The sequence below is a fragment of the Peromyscus eremicus genome, chromosome 22, assembly GCF_949786415.1.
Source record: "Peromyscus eremicus chromosome 22, PerEre_H2_v1, whole genome shotgun sequence".
Classification (NCBI taxonomy): Eukaryota; Metazoa; Chordata; class Mammalia; order Rodentia; family Cricetidae; genus Peromyscus; species Peromyscus eremicus.
Window position 1 is genome coordinate 21,716,613 of NC_081437.1, and position 17,722 is coordinate 21,734,334.

Consider the following 17,722-nt stretch of genomic DNA (forward strand, 5'->3'; position numbering starts at 1 on the left):
GCCATCACTTCAGGCTTATATGATGCTGGGGATTCAACCATTCCATGCCGAGAAGCACTCTGCCATCAGAGCGGCAGCCCCAGCCCTTGACCTTCTTGAGAACACTTGCCTTTGAATGAATCTTTTTCACTACCCCTTATAGTCCCAAATCAGAAGCAGTCCGATACAACCAACCACAAATCATTGCTAACCCCTTGCTTTTTCCACAGTGGTCCTCAGAGTGGTTGACTCATCTTCATCCTTGTTTCCCTAGATACCACCTCTGATACAGACCAGGCACATCCTTTTCTCTACCTATGCAGAATTACCAGTCTTAATGGCTCTATTATTCCCTTAGGGCCTCTAACAAGATCATCACTCCATCTTTCAGAGCTCAATTAATGTTCCAAAATCCTCGCTGAAGGATTCTGACTAGGTTTAATCCACCTTAATCTTTCCTTTATGCATTTAAAAGCCTCTATAAGGTGTACCATAGAGGTAGCTTCCCTGGAAATGATAGGTTTTGTTCATGGTGTGGCTTTGGGCGTAGTCCTACCTAGACTGTTTACCTAAAGGGACACGGTACACCATTGGTGTACACAGGTCCTGAGTCCCTCATCCAAAATGTGTGGGATCTGAGTGTCTTGGATTCTGCATTTTTTTTGAGTATTTGTTTGTATGTAGTTGAGATGCTTTAAGGATGGTACCCAAGTCTAAAGATGAGACCCACTTTTGTTCCAGACAAACCACCAACTACAAGTAGTCTACAGGTAACTCCACACAATGTTTCAGTGCACCAATTTTATGGGGTCAGGTATGGAATTTTCCACTTGAGCGGCCATGTTAGTGTTAAGTGGCAGGTTTTTGAGTCAGGTGTTCTCTGGGGTTGGGATGGAAAGAGAAATGGGGATTGAAAGAGACGCGTGGTTTGGGACTCCTAGATTTAATAGGTCATCTCTGTTGGGAAGTCATCTCAAACGAGAGGCACCTAGGGCTGTGTTGACACAGTTCACGGAATGAACAGGCCATGACGTACTATTCATAGTGTCAGACCTGGAAGCCCAGGAGAACACAGACACTGAGCATGGCCCCTCTTGTTTATCTTCCCCCAAAAGAGATGAACTCCCAGGAGAGGAATTCAGTCGGTCTCTATGCCTTGAGATTACTGCCTGGTACCAAGGGCCCACCTCTGGGCTTTGCCTCAACCCTTTACGAAGAATGACACGTTTTCATTGGTGCAGTGTTTAGGGGTAACAAAGTGCTGCGAGGCAAGAAAAATGGGTGCTTGCATTCCAATTTTATTACTACAGGATCTGAGAAGTTGAGCTGGAGACCAGGGTTTGAATGTATGGAGTTTTAACGTGCATTGTCACCCCAGGCTTTGTCCTTATAGAGATGCTAACATGAAGATGACCATGTGGACCCTCTGGATTCCTACTAGGTTCCTCTGAGGTGAAATTCACATGGCATACAATTATTTCTAAAAAGAACTCATCACCACCATTTTCAAAGTATCCTCCTCTGGGGTTAGGTGCAGAATATAAGGGAGAATGTATATGAGGCATGCAGCTCTGGCCTTGTCCCGGACCGATGGTCTGTATCTTCAGATTTAATCCAGATTTCTCTCAGATGTCAGCTAATGTAGAACTAGGACTTACCTAAAATTAGCACCATTTGAAAGGCTGAGGGGACATGACATAATTCATATCCCAATCTAGTTTTCTTCCAAAATGGCGTATTCCCTTCCAGGGAAACTCCCCAAGCAACCAGACACATCTCCCAGTAATCAACTACATTATCGAAGAGCCGCCTCTTAGTTGGAAGGAGTTTGTCTTCCCAGCCAGACTGTGATATGCATAGCTCAGGAGCTATTACAATGCTCTCATTGTCTCGGGTACAAGGCAAAACAGGTGCCGAGTGCATACCTACCTGTTGGGTGGAATAGAACAGGGACCGGTCACCATCAGGTGACCAAGGTTTTCATTTCTTTTCAACTGTGGGTTTGGTGAGTGACAAGATATGCTTGTCATAGGGTTGTGATGGAGCTGGACAGGGCCAGTCTAGACTCTGGTCTTATTCCCCAGGCAACCCTGCCTGGCATAGGACCCAAGACACTCTGGCTCCCACACCTGTATATGCATCAGATGGAGGGCAAGAGCAAGGGCCAGGCTCAGCTAAGAATAAAACAGTCTTTCTGTAAAGGGTCTGGCGCCCCCAATAAACCTGGGAGCAGGCAGGCTCCCAAGAAGTTGTGACAGTCCCTTTGGCTTCTGAGGGCACCAGGGATAGAAGCAAGTTTGGCCACAGTCCAGGGCTGCTGCAGCTGAAGGCCTGGTGAGGAGTGTAGCTGGGACTTTGGATGAAGATCCATCCATCCACTCAGGGTCCTAGAAACTGACAGTGTTCGGAACCTCCTTTCGGGGGCGTCTCATGGCTCTCCAGAGCATCATCCCAAGGATGCCAACCACCAGGCCACCGACTGCTGCCACTGGTACTGCCCAGTACAGCACCTTGGAGGATGCTTCAGCCGTCTGGTCTGGAAGGAGCTGACTATTCCGAAGGGTGTAGAGGAAAGGGCTTTCCTGGGGAAGGAGGCAGGAGGATCAGAGGCTAACCGGCTCCATCCACCCATCCATCTGCCCCAATCCCATCTCTAAAAGAGTGCAACGACCTCCTTGATGTGTGTCCTTGTAAATCTCCTTCACGTTGTACCTGAACCTTCCCTGTGAGGATGGGTCTCTCAAGTGATCAACACCCAGCTATGACCTCTTTGGTTTCCCACCAGCCTTTCCTTTCAAATGTGAGTTTGGAAGGTGGGGATGTGGTAATCGACTGTGGGAAGAGTCTTGGGGTGCTGGCTGATTGGGGTCTTTCCCCATCCCAGGAGTGCTTAGGGCTCAGGAAATGTCAAGGCAACAGGAGGCCTGGTCTTGAAGTGGAGTCAAGCCCCCAAGTGGGAAGTGGATGGGAGGGCAGGCATCTGAGCCCTCTTCCTAAACAAACCTCAAGCAACTGCTGTATGGGCCTGGGTTGGGAGCTCCAATAAGCACCTGAGGACTATTCTCTCACTGTCCAGGAGGAAGATATGCAGAAACAACCACATTAAAACAGAGAGGGTGCACACAGAAGAGGGAGCCCACCACTGGGGGATGTTTGCGGGCAGGGGCAGTAGACTAAGAGAAGATGGAGAGAAGCCCAGGGGATAAGGGAGCAATGGGGTCAGGAGGAGGTGGACATGTGCACAGGCGAAGTCCACAGCAAACAGGAGTAAACCACACATGCACACTACTGGGACTCCTCTGGGAAGTGGGTCCATTTGCCTAGAGTGTGAAGTGTGTAAAAGTGAGAGGCAGGTGACCCCTATGGGCAGCGGTGAGCAGATAAGGATCTAACATCCTTGACAAGACTGGGGTTACATTCCAGGACATTTCTAGAAGCAAGTGAAGGATGACGGAGGAGAGGAGAGCTGGAGGGACAGGGGGAGCAGACAGTGTCTTCATGGTCCCCTCCCTTCCCTGAGCTGCTAGCGTAGGGCTGGGCACTACAAGATCCTCAAGTCCTTCTGAAGTAAAGTAGCCAGCACTGTCTAGCATGACTCCTCTCTGCCACTGCGTTGGTGGCTCCTGCTTCCCCTATGGTGTGGCCGTCAGAAGGGAAAGTTGTGACGCAGTGAGTGAGTGGCAGTATGTTTAAGTCCCGCCCCCACACATGCAGCCACCGTAGGGCAGGTGGGGTACTCATTGCTCACTCACAGGTGAAGGACACTTGAGTTTGGTTCGGCTGTATGTGAAGTTAGTGGAGGTCGTCTTGCGGCCCACTGGTTCCAGCTGGAAAGAGAAAAAAAAGATACCTTGATAGTGTGGAAAGCTGGGATCCGGCTTACATGAGATACTCTTTTGGAAGGGTGGGTTCAAACCAGCAACTTGCTAAGATCTGCTGCACAGCAGCTCTGACTGGAGCTGACTTTTGACTCACAGGGAGAAAAGTCAGTCTGAATAGGGCAGGACCCCCTGAGTTGATGCCTTTAGACTTACCCAGAAGGACCCCAGGGCCCCAGGAAAGAACGATGTGTCCGTTGTGAGTCTCTTAAAGATCTGGGACCAGAATGCCCACTGCCTCTCCACTCGTGGGTGGCAGTGACTGCAGACACTGTATCTTCAATTTTATCAAATGGTGATCGTATTTACCAACTTGTCCCAGTGTGTGTGGCTAGTCAGTTTCAGGAGAACTTTGAAAGCATGTTGGTTACCATGACATCCTTACTACACTTGGCTTGCCAACCTTAAACTGGAATCTTCCTGGAACTGTTTTATGGGTTGTCACACAGATGAAAACATTGACTTGAAATATCCCAGGGAGCAGCTGTGGTTCGGTGGGGGGCTGTTAAAAGCTTCCGTGTCAGACTCTGGGAGAAGTAGCAGGAATATGACATACCCCTACCCTAGCAACTTTAGGTGTTAGTCTGTCCTGGGCATGTGTCCCCAGGGGAGGAGAAGATCGGGCACTTTGAACTGGTCTGACCTTTACCTACTGTGTGATTTGCTTCAGGTCTGTTCTTGGCCACCAAGCCCTGACAAACGCAGGAAGTCAATACTCTCTCCATGCTGGTGACAGACCTGGGGCCTGATCTCACTGTCTTCTGGCTGAATGCCTTCCACACCCATTTCTTAGGAACTCTGAGGAAGAGGAACAGCTGTAGGCTTGGAAGAGATGAGCCATGAGCACTTGCCGGAGCCCTGGCTCAGCGGACAGTGACCATGCAGGGCCAGCCGGTTGCCTTCTCCAAGGCGGCAGGATGGCTGGTATTAACTGTGGTGGAATTTCTAGGACATTTATTTTAGGGCTTCCAGAGAAATGGTGACATGGAAGCATCCACGGACTGGGATGGGTTATGGACGTAGATCTATTTCCACTTTCTCAGAGTCAAGGGAACGCAACCGCGCTCTAGCAAACAGAAGCGCTAGGGACAGAAGGAAGGTTAAAGGTCAGGTTGGCTGATTCCCAGGGCTGCTCTGAGAACTTACGGGCACAGAGGATGACGGTGACCCTGCGGGTTCAATGAGCCTCTATCAATTTTCTTTTCCTGTTGCTGCCCACCGGAGTGCATCTACTCCATCCTTAAGCCTCCATCACCTGGGCTGTTGTTGTTGACTGACTGATTTTTCGAGATAGGTTTTCTCTGTATAGTTTTGGTACCTGTCCTGGGTATCGCTCTGTAGACCAGGCTGGCCTCGAACTCACAGAGATCCTCCTGCCCTGCCTCCTGAGTGCTGGGATTAAAGGCGTGTGCCACCGCTGCCTGGCTATTGATATTTATAGAGGCTATTGTTTTTGCAGTCAGCTATACTATATTCACAGAACGTCCCTCCCTAACCTGCCCCTTGGTAGGTGGCCCTATGATCCCCATGATCTACTCCTCCCTTAGGGCATCTCAGTTAATTCTGTGGTTTTTGAATACGTACGTTGGTTGTAACGTCAAATCTCATCCGGACTTTCTCATTTGAGCTCTTGCATGTGGCAGACCCCAATACCTCTGTGTCAATGTCAATAGGGAGGCTCCCCCTTCCCATGTCCCAAACGGAACGCAATTTCCAAGTAGATGGATGTCTCTCTTGATATTTGACCATCTGCTTAATGTCTTAGACCCCAAACCCAGAAGCCCCTCCCTAGTCACCTCCCTCAGCCAGTTTTAAATACACCCCAGGATGATCACAGCTCTCCTCCATGGCTGTCACCCTGGACCCAGCCACGTTGCGCGCATGCTATCTTTCCGCTTCTATCTTTGATCCCAGCCCATGCCTGCACAGTGACTAGAGGGCAAACTGGAACATGTCAGCCCCTTGTTTAAAACAGCCAAGGATGTGGCCCTTGCCTGTCTTTCTGACCCTGGTTCCTGACCGCTGGAGCATCACACACCGGCCTGTATGTGCCTCAGAAGCTTCACGCTCATTCCTGACTCCACGCCACATGGCTCCTATTTCTTCTCCCTGGAACACTGTGGCCCAGACCTCTGCCTGCCTGGCAACCTCATGACATTCAGGTCACAGGCCATCAGTGTCACCCCCACCACCACCCTATGTCCTCAGCTCCCTGCTTTACTTCTTGTAAAGCTCAATGCAGTTGGTTGTACAGGACCTCGTGTTGGCCTAACTTGATTATCTTTTCTTTTCCTGGCCACACTGTTCACACTCTGTGAGAGCAGGGATATTCTTTACTCTGTTATGTTTTTGGCACCTGGAACAGTACCTATCACGTAGTAGTGCTGGATAGTAGTTGATGAATGGAAGTCTGAGGATCTTGAATGGAAATACTAAGAAGGAAAAAAGGCCTGGTGCAGCCCCAGGAAGTGGAGTTGTTTTTCTGGCATGCACAGGCGCTGTGGGGTACCAATGATGCAGCCAATCTCAGGGCTTGGCAAGGCGCAGTGGAGCTGGCAGCCACTGGCCCAGGGAGGTAAAAGAGAGGTCCGTGGGGTAGCTTCCTCTTGAGTGTTTAGACTAGGCAAGGGAGTGAGAAGCCCCTGCCACAAAAAAAAAAAAAAAAAAAAGAGAACCCAAGGTAAAAAGCCAGCGTGAAACTGCAAAGGAAAGGCAGGGTCTCCTTAGTATGGTGGCCAGAGAAAGGGATTGGGACCAAGTCCCCAAAAGCCTTGTATGCTATGCCAAAGGTTCCTAACCTGTTTCCTTCCCATCTGTCATAGTGGCACATGACTTTAATCATAGCAGTTAGACAGATCTGTCGGTTCTAGACCAGCTTGGTTATATGGCCAGTCAGGAATATAGAGTGGGACCCTGTCTCAAAAGGAAGAAAGAAAAGAGCACCAAGTCTGAGACCTACTCCAGACAAATTATCAATTATATATCAATGGATGTCTCTGTGTGTGCATATGAGAACAGTTGCCCTCAAAGACCAGAAGGGCACCGGATCCCCTGGTGTTACAGGCAATTGTAAACTCCCTGTGCTGGATAGGTTTTTGTCAACTTGACATATGCTATAGTTGTCTGAGAAGAGGGAACCGCAATTGATAAAATACCTCCATAAGATTGGATTGTAGGTAAGCCTATGTATGGCACATTTTCTTAATGAGTGGTTGATGTGGGGATGACCTTGCCCATTGCGGGCAGTGCCCCTGGATGACAGAAGAAAGCAGGCTGAGCAAGCCAGTAGGCAGTGGTCCTCCAGGTTCCTGCTTGAGTTCATGCCCTGGCTTCCTTCACGGATGGACTGAGCTGTGCTGTGGAACTGTAAGCTGAAATAAACCCCAAGTTTCTCTTAGGTTTCTATTGCTGCTATAAAACATCATCCCCTGACACTGTCCGACATAGTTGGGAACTGAACTTGGGTTCTCTGCAAGAGCAGTATGCGCTCTTAAGCTATATGACAAGACATCTCCAACCCCATTGCTATTTTTTAAAAGTACTATTTCTGGAAGCTAACAAAGAGAGAAACAAATACATTGCAAATAAGCAGCTGATCATTTGGGTAAAGAGAACATACCCAATACGCAGAAGGGCTCCTCCTGCACCTCCCCCTAATCCTGTTCACTAAAAGAGAGATCACCAGGAAAGACTTTTAATGCCTTACAGTCAGCTGCTTGCCTTTGAGGTAGGGGTGTGTGTGTGCACATACTGTTGAAGTTTGCTTACTCTTGGTGTGTGACAATACTCTAGCTTACAGATGTACAATAGTTTGTTGATAGATGCTTGGTTATATGTGTAGTGCTGCTATGAAAACTATAGTATGTATCTTTCTAGTGGACACTTGTATACTCTTCTCTCCAGGATACAATTGTTCGGTCTCAGGAAATACACAGGGCTCAGCATTGTTAGATACACAAGAGCTTGTCGAAGTGGCTGTAAATACTCAACTACATTGAAAAGTCACCAGAGGATGGTCTAGGGAGATGGCTCCAGAGGATTGTCATATATAGCAGGGGCTGAGAACTGTTGTATAGTGGCTGTGAGTCTAGAGACAGGGATGCTGAGGAGGAGGAGGAGATGGGATTACAATTGGCGAAGTGTTTTTAGATAAGGGTATATTGTGTAGCAGTGGTGGAATAGGTCTCTAGAGGAAGAAGTGGATTATTAAGCCAGGAGAGGCAAGAGATGTCGTGACATAAAGTACATTAGGTGCCCTGGGAACATCAGCCAAAGTACAGACACTATGTCATAAGACTAATTATGAGACATGAATTCACCGGCTGTATATGTGCTTATCAGGCTGGGAGTGGGAGGGAGCGAGGTTGGTGTTATGGCTGGGCCACCAGAGGAAGACATGGAGAACATGGACTCTTGTTTCGGCCGAGCCCCTATGTGAGCCTAGGCAAACTGGCTCATGTCTGCAGATCTCAGTTACAAAGTGTTCCGCCTGGATGGCCCCTCAGATCTGTTCCAACTCTGACAGCCCATTTATCTGCTGTGACTCTAGGGGTGACATTCCAGGAAGACTGGAGAATTGGCAGAATGCTAGAGCCGTATGTCTGAGAGGGTTTGGGATGAAAACATGGGACTCTGTAATTATTCCCCCAAATTATACAGGACAAGGGACAGTGGGGTAGTTTAGCTTTTTTTTTTTTTTTTTTTTTTTCAAATTTGGGGTCTGGCTGGGGAACCCAGTCTGTCTTGTGTTACCAGTGTTTTTTAACCCCTTACTCCTGCCTTCATGGAACAGAAGCCCCTAGAAAAGGTGCAAAGCGTGTTAATCCTCACAGCAGAGACCAATGGACGTGGTCGTGTTTGAGCATCCATCTGTCTATTGAGCCTCAGGAGACCCTGAAGAGTCCCAGCTGTAAGCAGATGTGGCTTGATGGAAAAGCTGGGAAGGGAAGAGCAGGAACTTGGCTTTCCCCTCAGATCTTGGGGGGGGGGGAACATAAGACAGGAAACAGATTCCCATTCCATGGAGAGATGTTCAAAGAAAAAATGTCGTGGGACTTCATCACTGAAGGACAGTTGTCCTTCAATAACAAAGTCACCAAAAGAAACAACTAGGAATTATGGTCTATTAACTTTGATTTAAAAAAAAAAACTTGTGCAAATGCCCAGGTTGAGTGTGCAGGCCCTTGGGAGATGGAGACAGAGAGTTCAAGGCCAAGCACGGCAACGTAGTGAGAATTTTTTTTTAGTTTTTCAAGACAGGGTTTCTCTGTGTAGCTTTGCGCCTTTTCCTGGAACTCACTTGGTAGCCCAGGCTGGCCACGAACTCACAGAGATCCCCCTGGCTCTGCCTCCCGAGTGCTAGGATTAAAGGCATGCGCCACCACCACCCGGTGAGACATGACTCCTGGGAATATAGCTCAGTGGCAGAGAGCTATATATATGTGATGCCCTCGGTTCAGTACCTAGTAAGAAAACAATGAAACGCCCACATCAAAGCCAGATACAGCTATAATTCTGGCATTTGGGAGGCAAGAATCAAGCCAGTCTGGGCTACAAAAACCAAGAAAATCAAGAGAAACTGAGGGAAGCAGGTGGAGGGAAACTCAGAGATTTTGGATGGCAATTTAGAATCTTGTGCTGAAAAGAGTATGATGGGAAGTTCTGGAACTGAACAGACAGATGATGTCAGTGGGAGGAAAACCCCAAAACAACAGGAATGGAAGAAAGCTGAGTCTGCAATTAAAGAGGCTTACATGGAACTTTGGTTGCTAGAGAGGAGGTGGTAATGTAGCTAGGGAGAAAGTCAATATTGTGAGCCAGCTGAGGAAGGCACCGGGCAACGTGGAATTGCTGACAGGTGTGGGAATATTTGCCCAGCGGTGGTTGGCACAGCCACCCTAAGCTTGAAACCGCAATAAAGAGCATGGGTGTAGATGGTGCAGTCACCATGGGAAACATGCAGGCCAGGGGGGTTTTGGGTTGCCGTGGAGCCTAGATCAAAGGCCAGGAAAGCGCTCCGTTTGCTGAGTCAGATGATGTAGACATCAGGGGTGATGGGTCCATCACAAGGACATCTGCCCCTGGGGGCCCAGGACTGCATGTTCATTTCATAAGGTCCTCTCCCTCTCCAGTGGAAAGGACTGGACTAGGTCTCCACCGGGAAGAGCAGGCTGTGTGGATGTTGCCTTTATGGTGTCTGTAGAAAAAGACTAGGCACTGAAGGGTAATGGGGCCGACACTTGTCTAAACCGAGGACTGTGCTGACTGTCATTATTTCATAGATGTTGATCCAGGTGAACAGAGAGGCCATTTGCTCAAGGATGTACAGCTGGTACTCTCATCCAGTCTCAGTCTGACTGCAAAGCTGTTCTCTTAGCAATGCCTAGGAAATGTCACAAGTGTGCAAATGTGTGTATAAAATACATACACATCCTTTAAAAAGGTATGTGTACGTGGTGTGTATATGTAAGTAAAGATGCTTACCGGCAAGCCTTCTGACCTGAGTTCAAGGCTCAGAAACCACATGGGGGAAGAGAACTGACTCCTACAAGTTGCTCTGACCCCCACATAGATGCTGTGGTATGTGAACACACACACAATAAGTAAAACATTTTTCTTTTTCAGTGAGAGAGCTCAGGAACTAAAAAGAAGCACTTGGCATCCAAGTCTGATGAGCTGAACTTGATCTCCGGAACCCACTGCTGTGGAGCAATCCTTTTGTACACTGTGAAGATGTGTTGCTCTCATTGTTAATAAAGAGCTGATTGGCCGATAGCTGGGCAGAAGTGCCAAACTAGAGGACGCTGGGAAGAAGGGTGGAGACAGGGAGACAAGCAAGATAAACATGCAGTGCTGAAAGGTACCATCACGTGACAGAGGGTGGATAAGAAATTCGGGTTAATAACTTGTAAGAGCTAGTTCATATAAAGCCTAAGCTATCGGCCAAGCATTTATGATTAATAATAAATCTCTGTGCGGTTATTTGGGGGTGGGACAGAGCTGACTGGCGGGCCTGATGAAAAACTCTGCCTACAACCCACAGTGGAAGGAGAGATTTGTGCTCTAATGTCCACATATTTCCATACTCAAATATATTAGGGGTTGAGCAGACAGCTCTGAGGGCAAGAACTTGCTGCTAAACCGTGCTAAGCATGAGGACCTGAATTCAAATTCCCAGAATCCACATGAAAAACCAACCATATCAGTAGTTTGTCCTCTTGTAGGAATGAGCCAATAGCCTGAGGTTGCCCCCTTGGCCACTTACCATGTTGTTCCAGAGGGCAATGGCCATCTCAGCATGCCCACGTTCTGAGAAGTGGAAACAGTCTTCAGAAAAGAAGGTCAGGTTCGTGTCCCCTAGCTGTGGGAAGAGATAAGGGGAGGTTACCGTCTGGACATGGTTGCCTGCTTCCCCTCCCAGCATGTGACACAGCATCCCCCCCTCCCATCCTTTTAATTCTGCTTCTGCCTGCTTCAGATGCTGATGAAAAACCTCCTGGTTTTAGGGTTTTGTTTTTAGCAAGCATGAATTGTAGCTTCCCTAGCTCATCCCGGTCCTGGAATTGAAGATACGATGATTTTAGGAAGATTTTCCATTCTGGGGCGGGAGGTAACTTGGTGGGGGTGCACTGCCTGGTCACAATTCATTTTATTGTTTCTAAGAATGTCTAAGTTCTAATCACACACACGCACACAGAGTTGAAAAAAAAAATCCTTTGGGAGTCTTCCTAGAGCAAGATCATAAAAAACGAAGCTGCAATCAAAAGCTTCCTAGAAACAGCTGCAGCTTACCTCAGTCAGCGGGATGAGGGTTTGCCGGAAGAAAGGCTGTACAAGGACTGCAAAGTCCTCACGCTGCAGGTACTGGGGCCAGTAGGAGAGCCCGGAGATGGCACTCTGCAGATGAAGAGGCTGCTCAACCCGACTGGCAAGGCTAGACAGGGTCGACTTTAGCTGCCATGGGATGGTTGTGACAGGCGTGGACCCACCCTAGACCGAAGGAACTTAAAGGGACTCTGCTGGCCCACACATGGGTTCATCCTGCTTGTAACAAACACCCACATCTTTGGGGCCCTGTGCTGACCGTCAGGATCAGAGTCAAGGGGCCCCGGTTAGAGAAGTTCTCCATTCACAGGCTCTATTAGCTTCATTCTAAGAGGCTACATCTGAGCCGCTGATGACTTTGCATTGGCCACGGGTCTGGCTGCCCTCACTGCATGGGGAGTATCTCATCAGCTCTTGAAAAAATGCCTAAGAATTTAGGATGATCAGGGTAGAGAGCCCATGGGTTTTGGACTTAAGTATCAAAACATGGGCTATTAAAAGGATTAAATTATAAGCACATATAATAAAGACTTCACGATTCATCTGGTAAATGGAAGCAAAAGGAGAAGACACGAGAAGCATAGGTAACTCGAAGGTCCTTCCGGTACAGACCTAACTTGATCTGGGGAGGCTGCTGAGGTGAAGAGGGAGTCACAGGGACTTCAAAGAGGAATATTATTTGCCTCATGAAAAGGGATTAGTCTGCAATAAGGCTTAGGGTAGGCTTATCCCAAAAGGGTAACACAGATATGCAGGAGTATTAGGGGAGTAGACATCAGTAGGCTAAGTTTTCTGCTCCTGGGGAGGGGGAAGTGGGAGGCGGGTACACTAACCAGTCCCCTCATAAAGATTATAGGTAAGGAAAGTGGCCTCCGCTGTGTGACATCTATCAAAGGCAAATCTGTCACTTGCTCAGGGCTGACCCTGAGCCAGGAGGCAAGGTTTCTTCCAGCTGTCCCTTTGAGATCTCCATGCCATCTTTCCCTGACCTTGGTATCCAATTTGCCCAGATAAATACTTTGAGAGATAGGATCTACATTTTAGGGAGTCACTGGCTCTCAGCCAACCCCTGGTGAACACACAAGGTCTGAGTCGTCCTCAGAGCGCAGCGTGGGTTCCCATCCTGGACGGGAGGAAGAGCGCCAAGACTGACCTGGAGGTTCCAGTTCACTTTTTTCAGCTCCTGCATCGCCATGGGGTTTTGAGCATGTTTAAAACAACTGCAGTTCCTACGAGACAAGGAATCGTGCACTGAGTCTCCTTGGGGTGGCTCAGCTGTGCCCTCCTGACAGGAGTTTCTGCCCACAGGGAGCTGCCTGTGCTGCGCAATGGATATGGAACGGGGCGGGGCTGGACACACAAGTATCCCTACAAAATTTGGACCCAAGTCACAGAGCCCTAACTCAGGATTGATGTTAAAAAAAAAAAAGGTGTGCCATGGCTGGGACCGTCAACTTTCCCTAAAATCTCAAGTGCCGAACAAAGGCTTGGTCCCAATTTTTGGCACTATGGGGTGGTGGTAGACCCTTTAGGAGGTGGAGCCTACTTGAAGGAAGTAGTCACAGCTACAGCAAGAAATCCAAGGGAGTCTGTTTAAGGGTATTAGGGAGTTTGTTATGCTATAAACTGGGGAGAATAACTCATTAACCAAGATGGACAAAATTGTTGCAGAGTCCTGGAAGGCTGATTGTCTTGACCCATGCTGCTCCTGCCGCCTGAGTCAGTCCATACCATCCAAGCCCATGAGGGCAAGAAGGGGCGAGCATACATGCCCCTCAGGTCTTAAGCTAGCCCTGAGGCCATGCCCTAGGGGCTGGGGCCTCCGGGTCACAGGTGAAACAGGTACTCACCATATCTCCCTTTTCATCTAAATAAGAAAGTACTAACTTAACATAAAACTGTATACAGTAGGAACGACCCTGGGATTGAGTCCCTTGCATTTGGTTCTACAGGCACTTCCAAGTGTTTTCTAGGTCCCTAGCTTCCGGCCCTGCCCACCCCAGGCAACCATGCCCTGCACACTTACTGAACTGCCAGAGGCATGGCACACTTCCCGTCTTGGCCCTGGTGCAGGCCAGCCAGCTCCATGACTTCCACCACATTGATGAAAACCCTGGGAAGCTGCGGGAAGCAGAGGCATGGGTTTCCTGAGTTTGAGGTAGTGGGGGGTTGGAAGCCTCGAGGACAGGTCTTCAATCTAACCTTGCCCTCCCTGATATTACCAGAGAAGAAATGGACGCCCAGGGAGGGGCCCATGTGATCGCACCGACTCTTTAGTACCTCACTTCATCGGGTAGAGAAGCTGAGACTCAGAGAACCCCCAGTGCTAATGAAAACCACAGTGCCTGCCTTCCAACCCAGGCCTGCCGGCTCCAGCGGGAGCTCTGTGCTAGGCCACCATCCAGCTTCCAAGCCAGCTAGAAGCTGTCCTGCAGAGAATTGAGTACAACTCGCCTAGATGCACCCAAGGAGGGGCCCTCCACACACGGCAGTCGTGGGGAAGCAGGGTTGTTTGCGGGACCAGGGAACAGACTGCTCACTGCCCATTCCTACCTTCTCATAAAGGATGTCCAAGGCCTGCTGGATGTGCTTGACATACTCATGGGCTGAGTGGTTCTCCTGTAAAGGGAAAGGAGGGTAGCTTTCTATTCTGGGAGGAAGAACCAGAGGGTGAACTGAGTGACTGCTGTCCCCAAGAGCCCTGCCTTCTCACATTCTTGAGAGACCTAGTGGCGTCCTTTTTCATAAACATATGCTCTAAGGAGCAAAGCTGAAATTGTCTACATGAGGGGCATTTCCCCACATCATGTATCCACAGGAAGCTCTGGGTATCCTCTGGTTTCCAGTGAATCCTACGATCCAAGACCCAGAAATATTGAAAGCCCTGTTGTGGGATACACTGTGTGAAAATGTATTGCTTTGATTGGTGTAATAGAAAGCTGAATGGCCAATAGGTAGGAAGACGTTATGCTGTGGGATGGTCTGTATGTCAAGTGTGTTGCTGATTGGTCAGTAAATAAATCACTGATTGGCCATTGGCTAGGCAGGAAGTATAGGCGGGACAAGGAGAAGAATTCTGGGAAGTGGAAGGCTGAGGGGGAGACACTGCCAGCCGCCACCATGACAAGCCACATGTGAAGATCCCGGTAAGCCACGAGCCACGTGGCAAGGTATAGATTTATAGAAATGGATTAATTTAAGATATAAGAACAGTTAGCAAGAAGCCTGCCACGGCCATACAGTTTGTAAGCAATATAAGTCTCTGTGTTTATTTGGTTGGGTCTGAGTGGCTGTGGGACTGGCGGGTGAGAGAGATTTGTCCTGACTGTGGGCCAGGCAGGAAAACTCAAGCTACAACGTTAGGCAGGACTTCTGGGGACAGAGGTGTCTTCGGAAAAAGGGCAGAGTTGCCAGCCATAGAGAGGACTCTGGGAAGAAGGATGGAGTCACCAGCCCGATGGAGAAGAAATAGGAAGTACAAGATGGAAGAGAGGTAATGCCATGTAATGGAATGTAGATTAATATAAATGGGTTAATTTAAGTTTTAAGAGCTAGTAAGGAACGAGCACAAGCTATAGGCCGAGCTTTCATAATTAATTAGAAGTCTCCATGTTATTATTTGTGGGCTGGCCGTCCCGATGAAAAAATATGATTATAAAGCTCTGGAGGTTACGTCCTTCTTGCACACCCCAGGTCCCCAGTTCTGGGCAGTAAGGGAAAGGACTGAGGGAAGAGTCTAGAAGAGCTGAGCCTGTGTGAGGGAAGATAATCACACCAGTCTCTCTGTGATCCACCAGGAGCTAAGAGCCACCCACCCAGCCGCAACAGTGACTGTCAAACATTCTACAACATCCTCAGAGTCCTGGCCGAATAAAATACGGCATGTCCCCAGCTTAGAACAAGCTGTATTCTAGAAGGGACAGCTTGCAAAGGCTTGTAAGTCTGGACATGTTTCCCCACAGAGACATCAGGAATGGGGTCAGCTCCCAGGCCAGCTGGCTGGGGTTGGCTGGTTAACTTATCACGGTCCTGAAGGACAGCGAGGACACTCTCGAGTGTGCGTCTATTTTTTTTTCTCTCCAATTCCATTTAGAAGATTGTATTGCCTCCCCTTCCAAGAGAGGGCAGACTCCAAACAGGCACAAGACAGAGAATCACTGGCCACCTGTCTGCCAGAAAGTGCCATCTGTATGCCCCAAAGAGGCCACACCCCCAATGCGTGAAGACTGAGTCCTTCTAGACCTTTCTTCTGAATGGAGAGCCACTTAGGAAAAGCTAAGCCTCACTCTGTGTGAACCAGAGGCTGCCGGGGTAGAATCAAGTTCCCGGAGCCCAGGCTAGTCTGACCTCTGCAGGCTGTATGTCAGAGTCCAGGGTGAGGAGGAGGCTGGGGGGGGGGTCAGCAATTTCATTCTCGTGCCCCCAGTGGGGCTAGTCAGCGGCTTACCGGGTTCTCACAGTAATGACATAGGTCGTTGCCCCCGATGAAGAGTGTAACCAGCTTCCAATCTTCCTCCACGTTGATTGTCTGAGGGGACAGATCCTGAGTTTAAGGTCTGGGAACAATGGCTGGTGAGACTAGTCATGCTATATGGTCAGCTGATTCTCAGGTATCTTTTTTTTGTATCGCCCAGAGTATGAGGTGGTAACTCCTCTATTACTATGGTGCCCTGAGATGATGGGAGCTCCCCCGTAAGAAAAGTAAGAGTGTGTGTGTGTGTGTGTGTGTGTGTGTGTGTGTGTGTGTGTGTGTATCTGCTCACACACAGGAGGCTGGCTACTTTCTCCACTGAGATCCTCTTAAAAACGTTAGAATGGACATGTCTCACATTTCCCCAGGCTCTTGAAAGGCCTCTTGGATTATCCTGCTCCTCAAATGTGATCTGAGGCATTCAAAAGAGTTTGTGTCAAAAGATAGAGCCTGAAGACAAAGTCGGGGCTCTTAGGGCCTGAGTTCACGGAGGGAGAACCCAGCAGGGTCCCAACGGTGGGGTAAAACCAGGAAGGCCCAGGAGCTGCGGTTCTCCACTCGGCCTCCACCATAAAAGGCGTCCCTCCAGGAGCCGCAGTCCACAGCACAAGAACAGAGCATCAGAAAAAAAAAAAGTGCCAGTGAGATTCTGAAGGGCTGGGGATGGGGAAGGATTGGAGCGGAGCGGGCAGCCTATTTTTAGCACTTTGTGTTTATGTAAGAGGGCTCTGGGAAGCCAACTCTGGGATAAAGAGCCCGAGGCCTGTGATCTTGGCCAGCTCCCCGCTCCACCTCGTCCTCCTGCATCCAGCCCCGGGGCAGGGTGCCAGGCAGATCTCCTGTGAACTCCCTGGAAGATCACCTGAAGGCAAGCTGCGGGGACAGCCGAGGGGTTCATCAGGCCCTGAGCCCCCCCCCCCCCCCCCCCCCCCCCCCCGTTAAAAAGAAGAGCACCTTTCGGGGTGGGGGTGGGGCTCTGTACTCACAGGTGTGTTTTTCATTCTCTCCACCAGGGCCTGGGCCTGGGCCGGCATGTCCCTAGGGAGAAGGGAAAGACGTCACTATCAGAGTTGCTCGGGATGGCGGCCTTGAGCTGGACTAAACCCATGGAAGTCATGCTTCCCAGTCAGCCTTTGAGTTTCTGTTCCGCAGAAGCTGCAGGCTGGTTCTCACCAGGGACCTGGGGACGACCACGGCTCCAGATCCTGCTTCCCCTGGTTGGGACAGTAACAGGGCCTCACTGGCCTCTTATCTAGGATTTGGACACCATTCTCAGAGATTCCCTCCCGCCTCCCTTTTATCAAGTCTTTTCACTACAAGCTGAGTCTGTTTGGTTCTTACTCGGTGCCTGTTTTAAAAATAATCTTTTTTTTTTTTTTTTTTTTTTAAAGTCACATTCCTAAATCATTCCCCAGATTTCTTCTTTCCAGGCATGACGGCTCCTTCCACTGCTACGTCTGAGCCCCAGTGGGCAACCTTTGGTCCCTTTAGTCTTCTCCACTGTTACCTGGATTGTGACAGTATTATTCTCCTCCCTGATTCCAACAAGACAGGATAGGAGAGACAATAC

At 49.2% G+C, this 17,722-nt stretch overlaps 1 protein-coding gene across 1 annotated transcript in view; it reads right to left on the reverse strand.

Annotated features, from left to right (window-relative positions):
- Nucleotides 1-1,260: 1,260 nt before the first annotated feature.
- The window catches only part of Plb1 (phospholipase B1), an 88,188-nt gene continuing 71,726 nt past the window's right edge, over nucleotides 1,261-17,722 (reverse strand). Inside the window, exons 41-49 of the mRNA XM_059248343.1 lie at nucleotides 17,139-17,190; nucleotides 16,129-16,209; nucleotides 14,235-14,300; nucleotides 13,708-13,802; nucleotides 12,835-12,910; nucleotides 11,649-11,753; nucleotides 11,122-11,217; nucleotides 3,732-3,806; nucleotides 1,261-2,561 (exon numbers count right to left, since the gene is read on the reverse strand). Coding sequence (XP_059104326.1) covers nucleotides 2,367-2,561; nucleotides 3,732-3,806; nucleotides 11,122-11,217; nucleotides 11,649-11,753; nucleotides 12,835-12,910; nucleotides 13,708-13,802; nucleotides 14,235-14,300; nucleotides 16,129-16,209; nucleotides 17,139-17,190 — 841 coding nt within the window. The 3' untranslated portion in view covers nucleotides 1,261-2,366. The remainder of the gene's footprint in view (nucleotides 2,562-3,731; nucleotides 3,807-11,121; nucleotides 11,218-11,648; nucleotides 11,754-12,834; nucleotides 12,911-13,707; nucleotides 13,803-14,234; nucleotides 14,301-16,128; nucleotides 16,210-17,138; nucleotides 17,191-17,722) is intronic.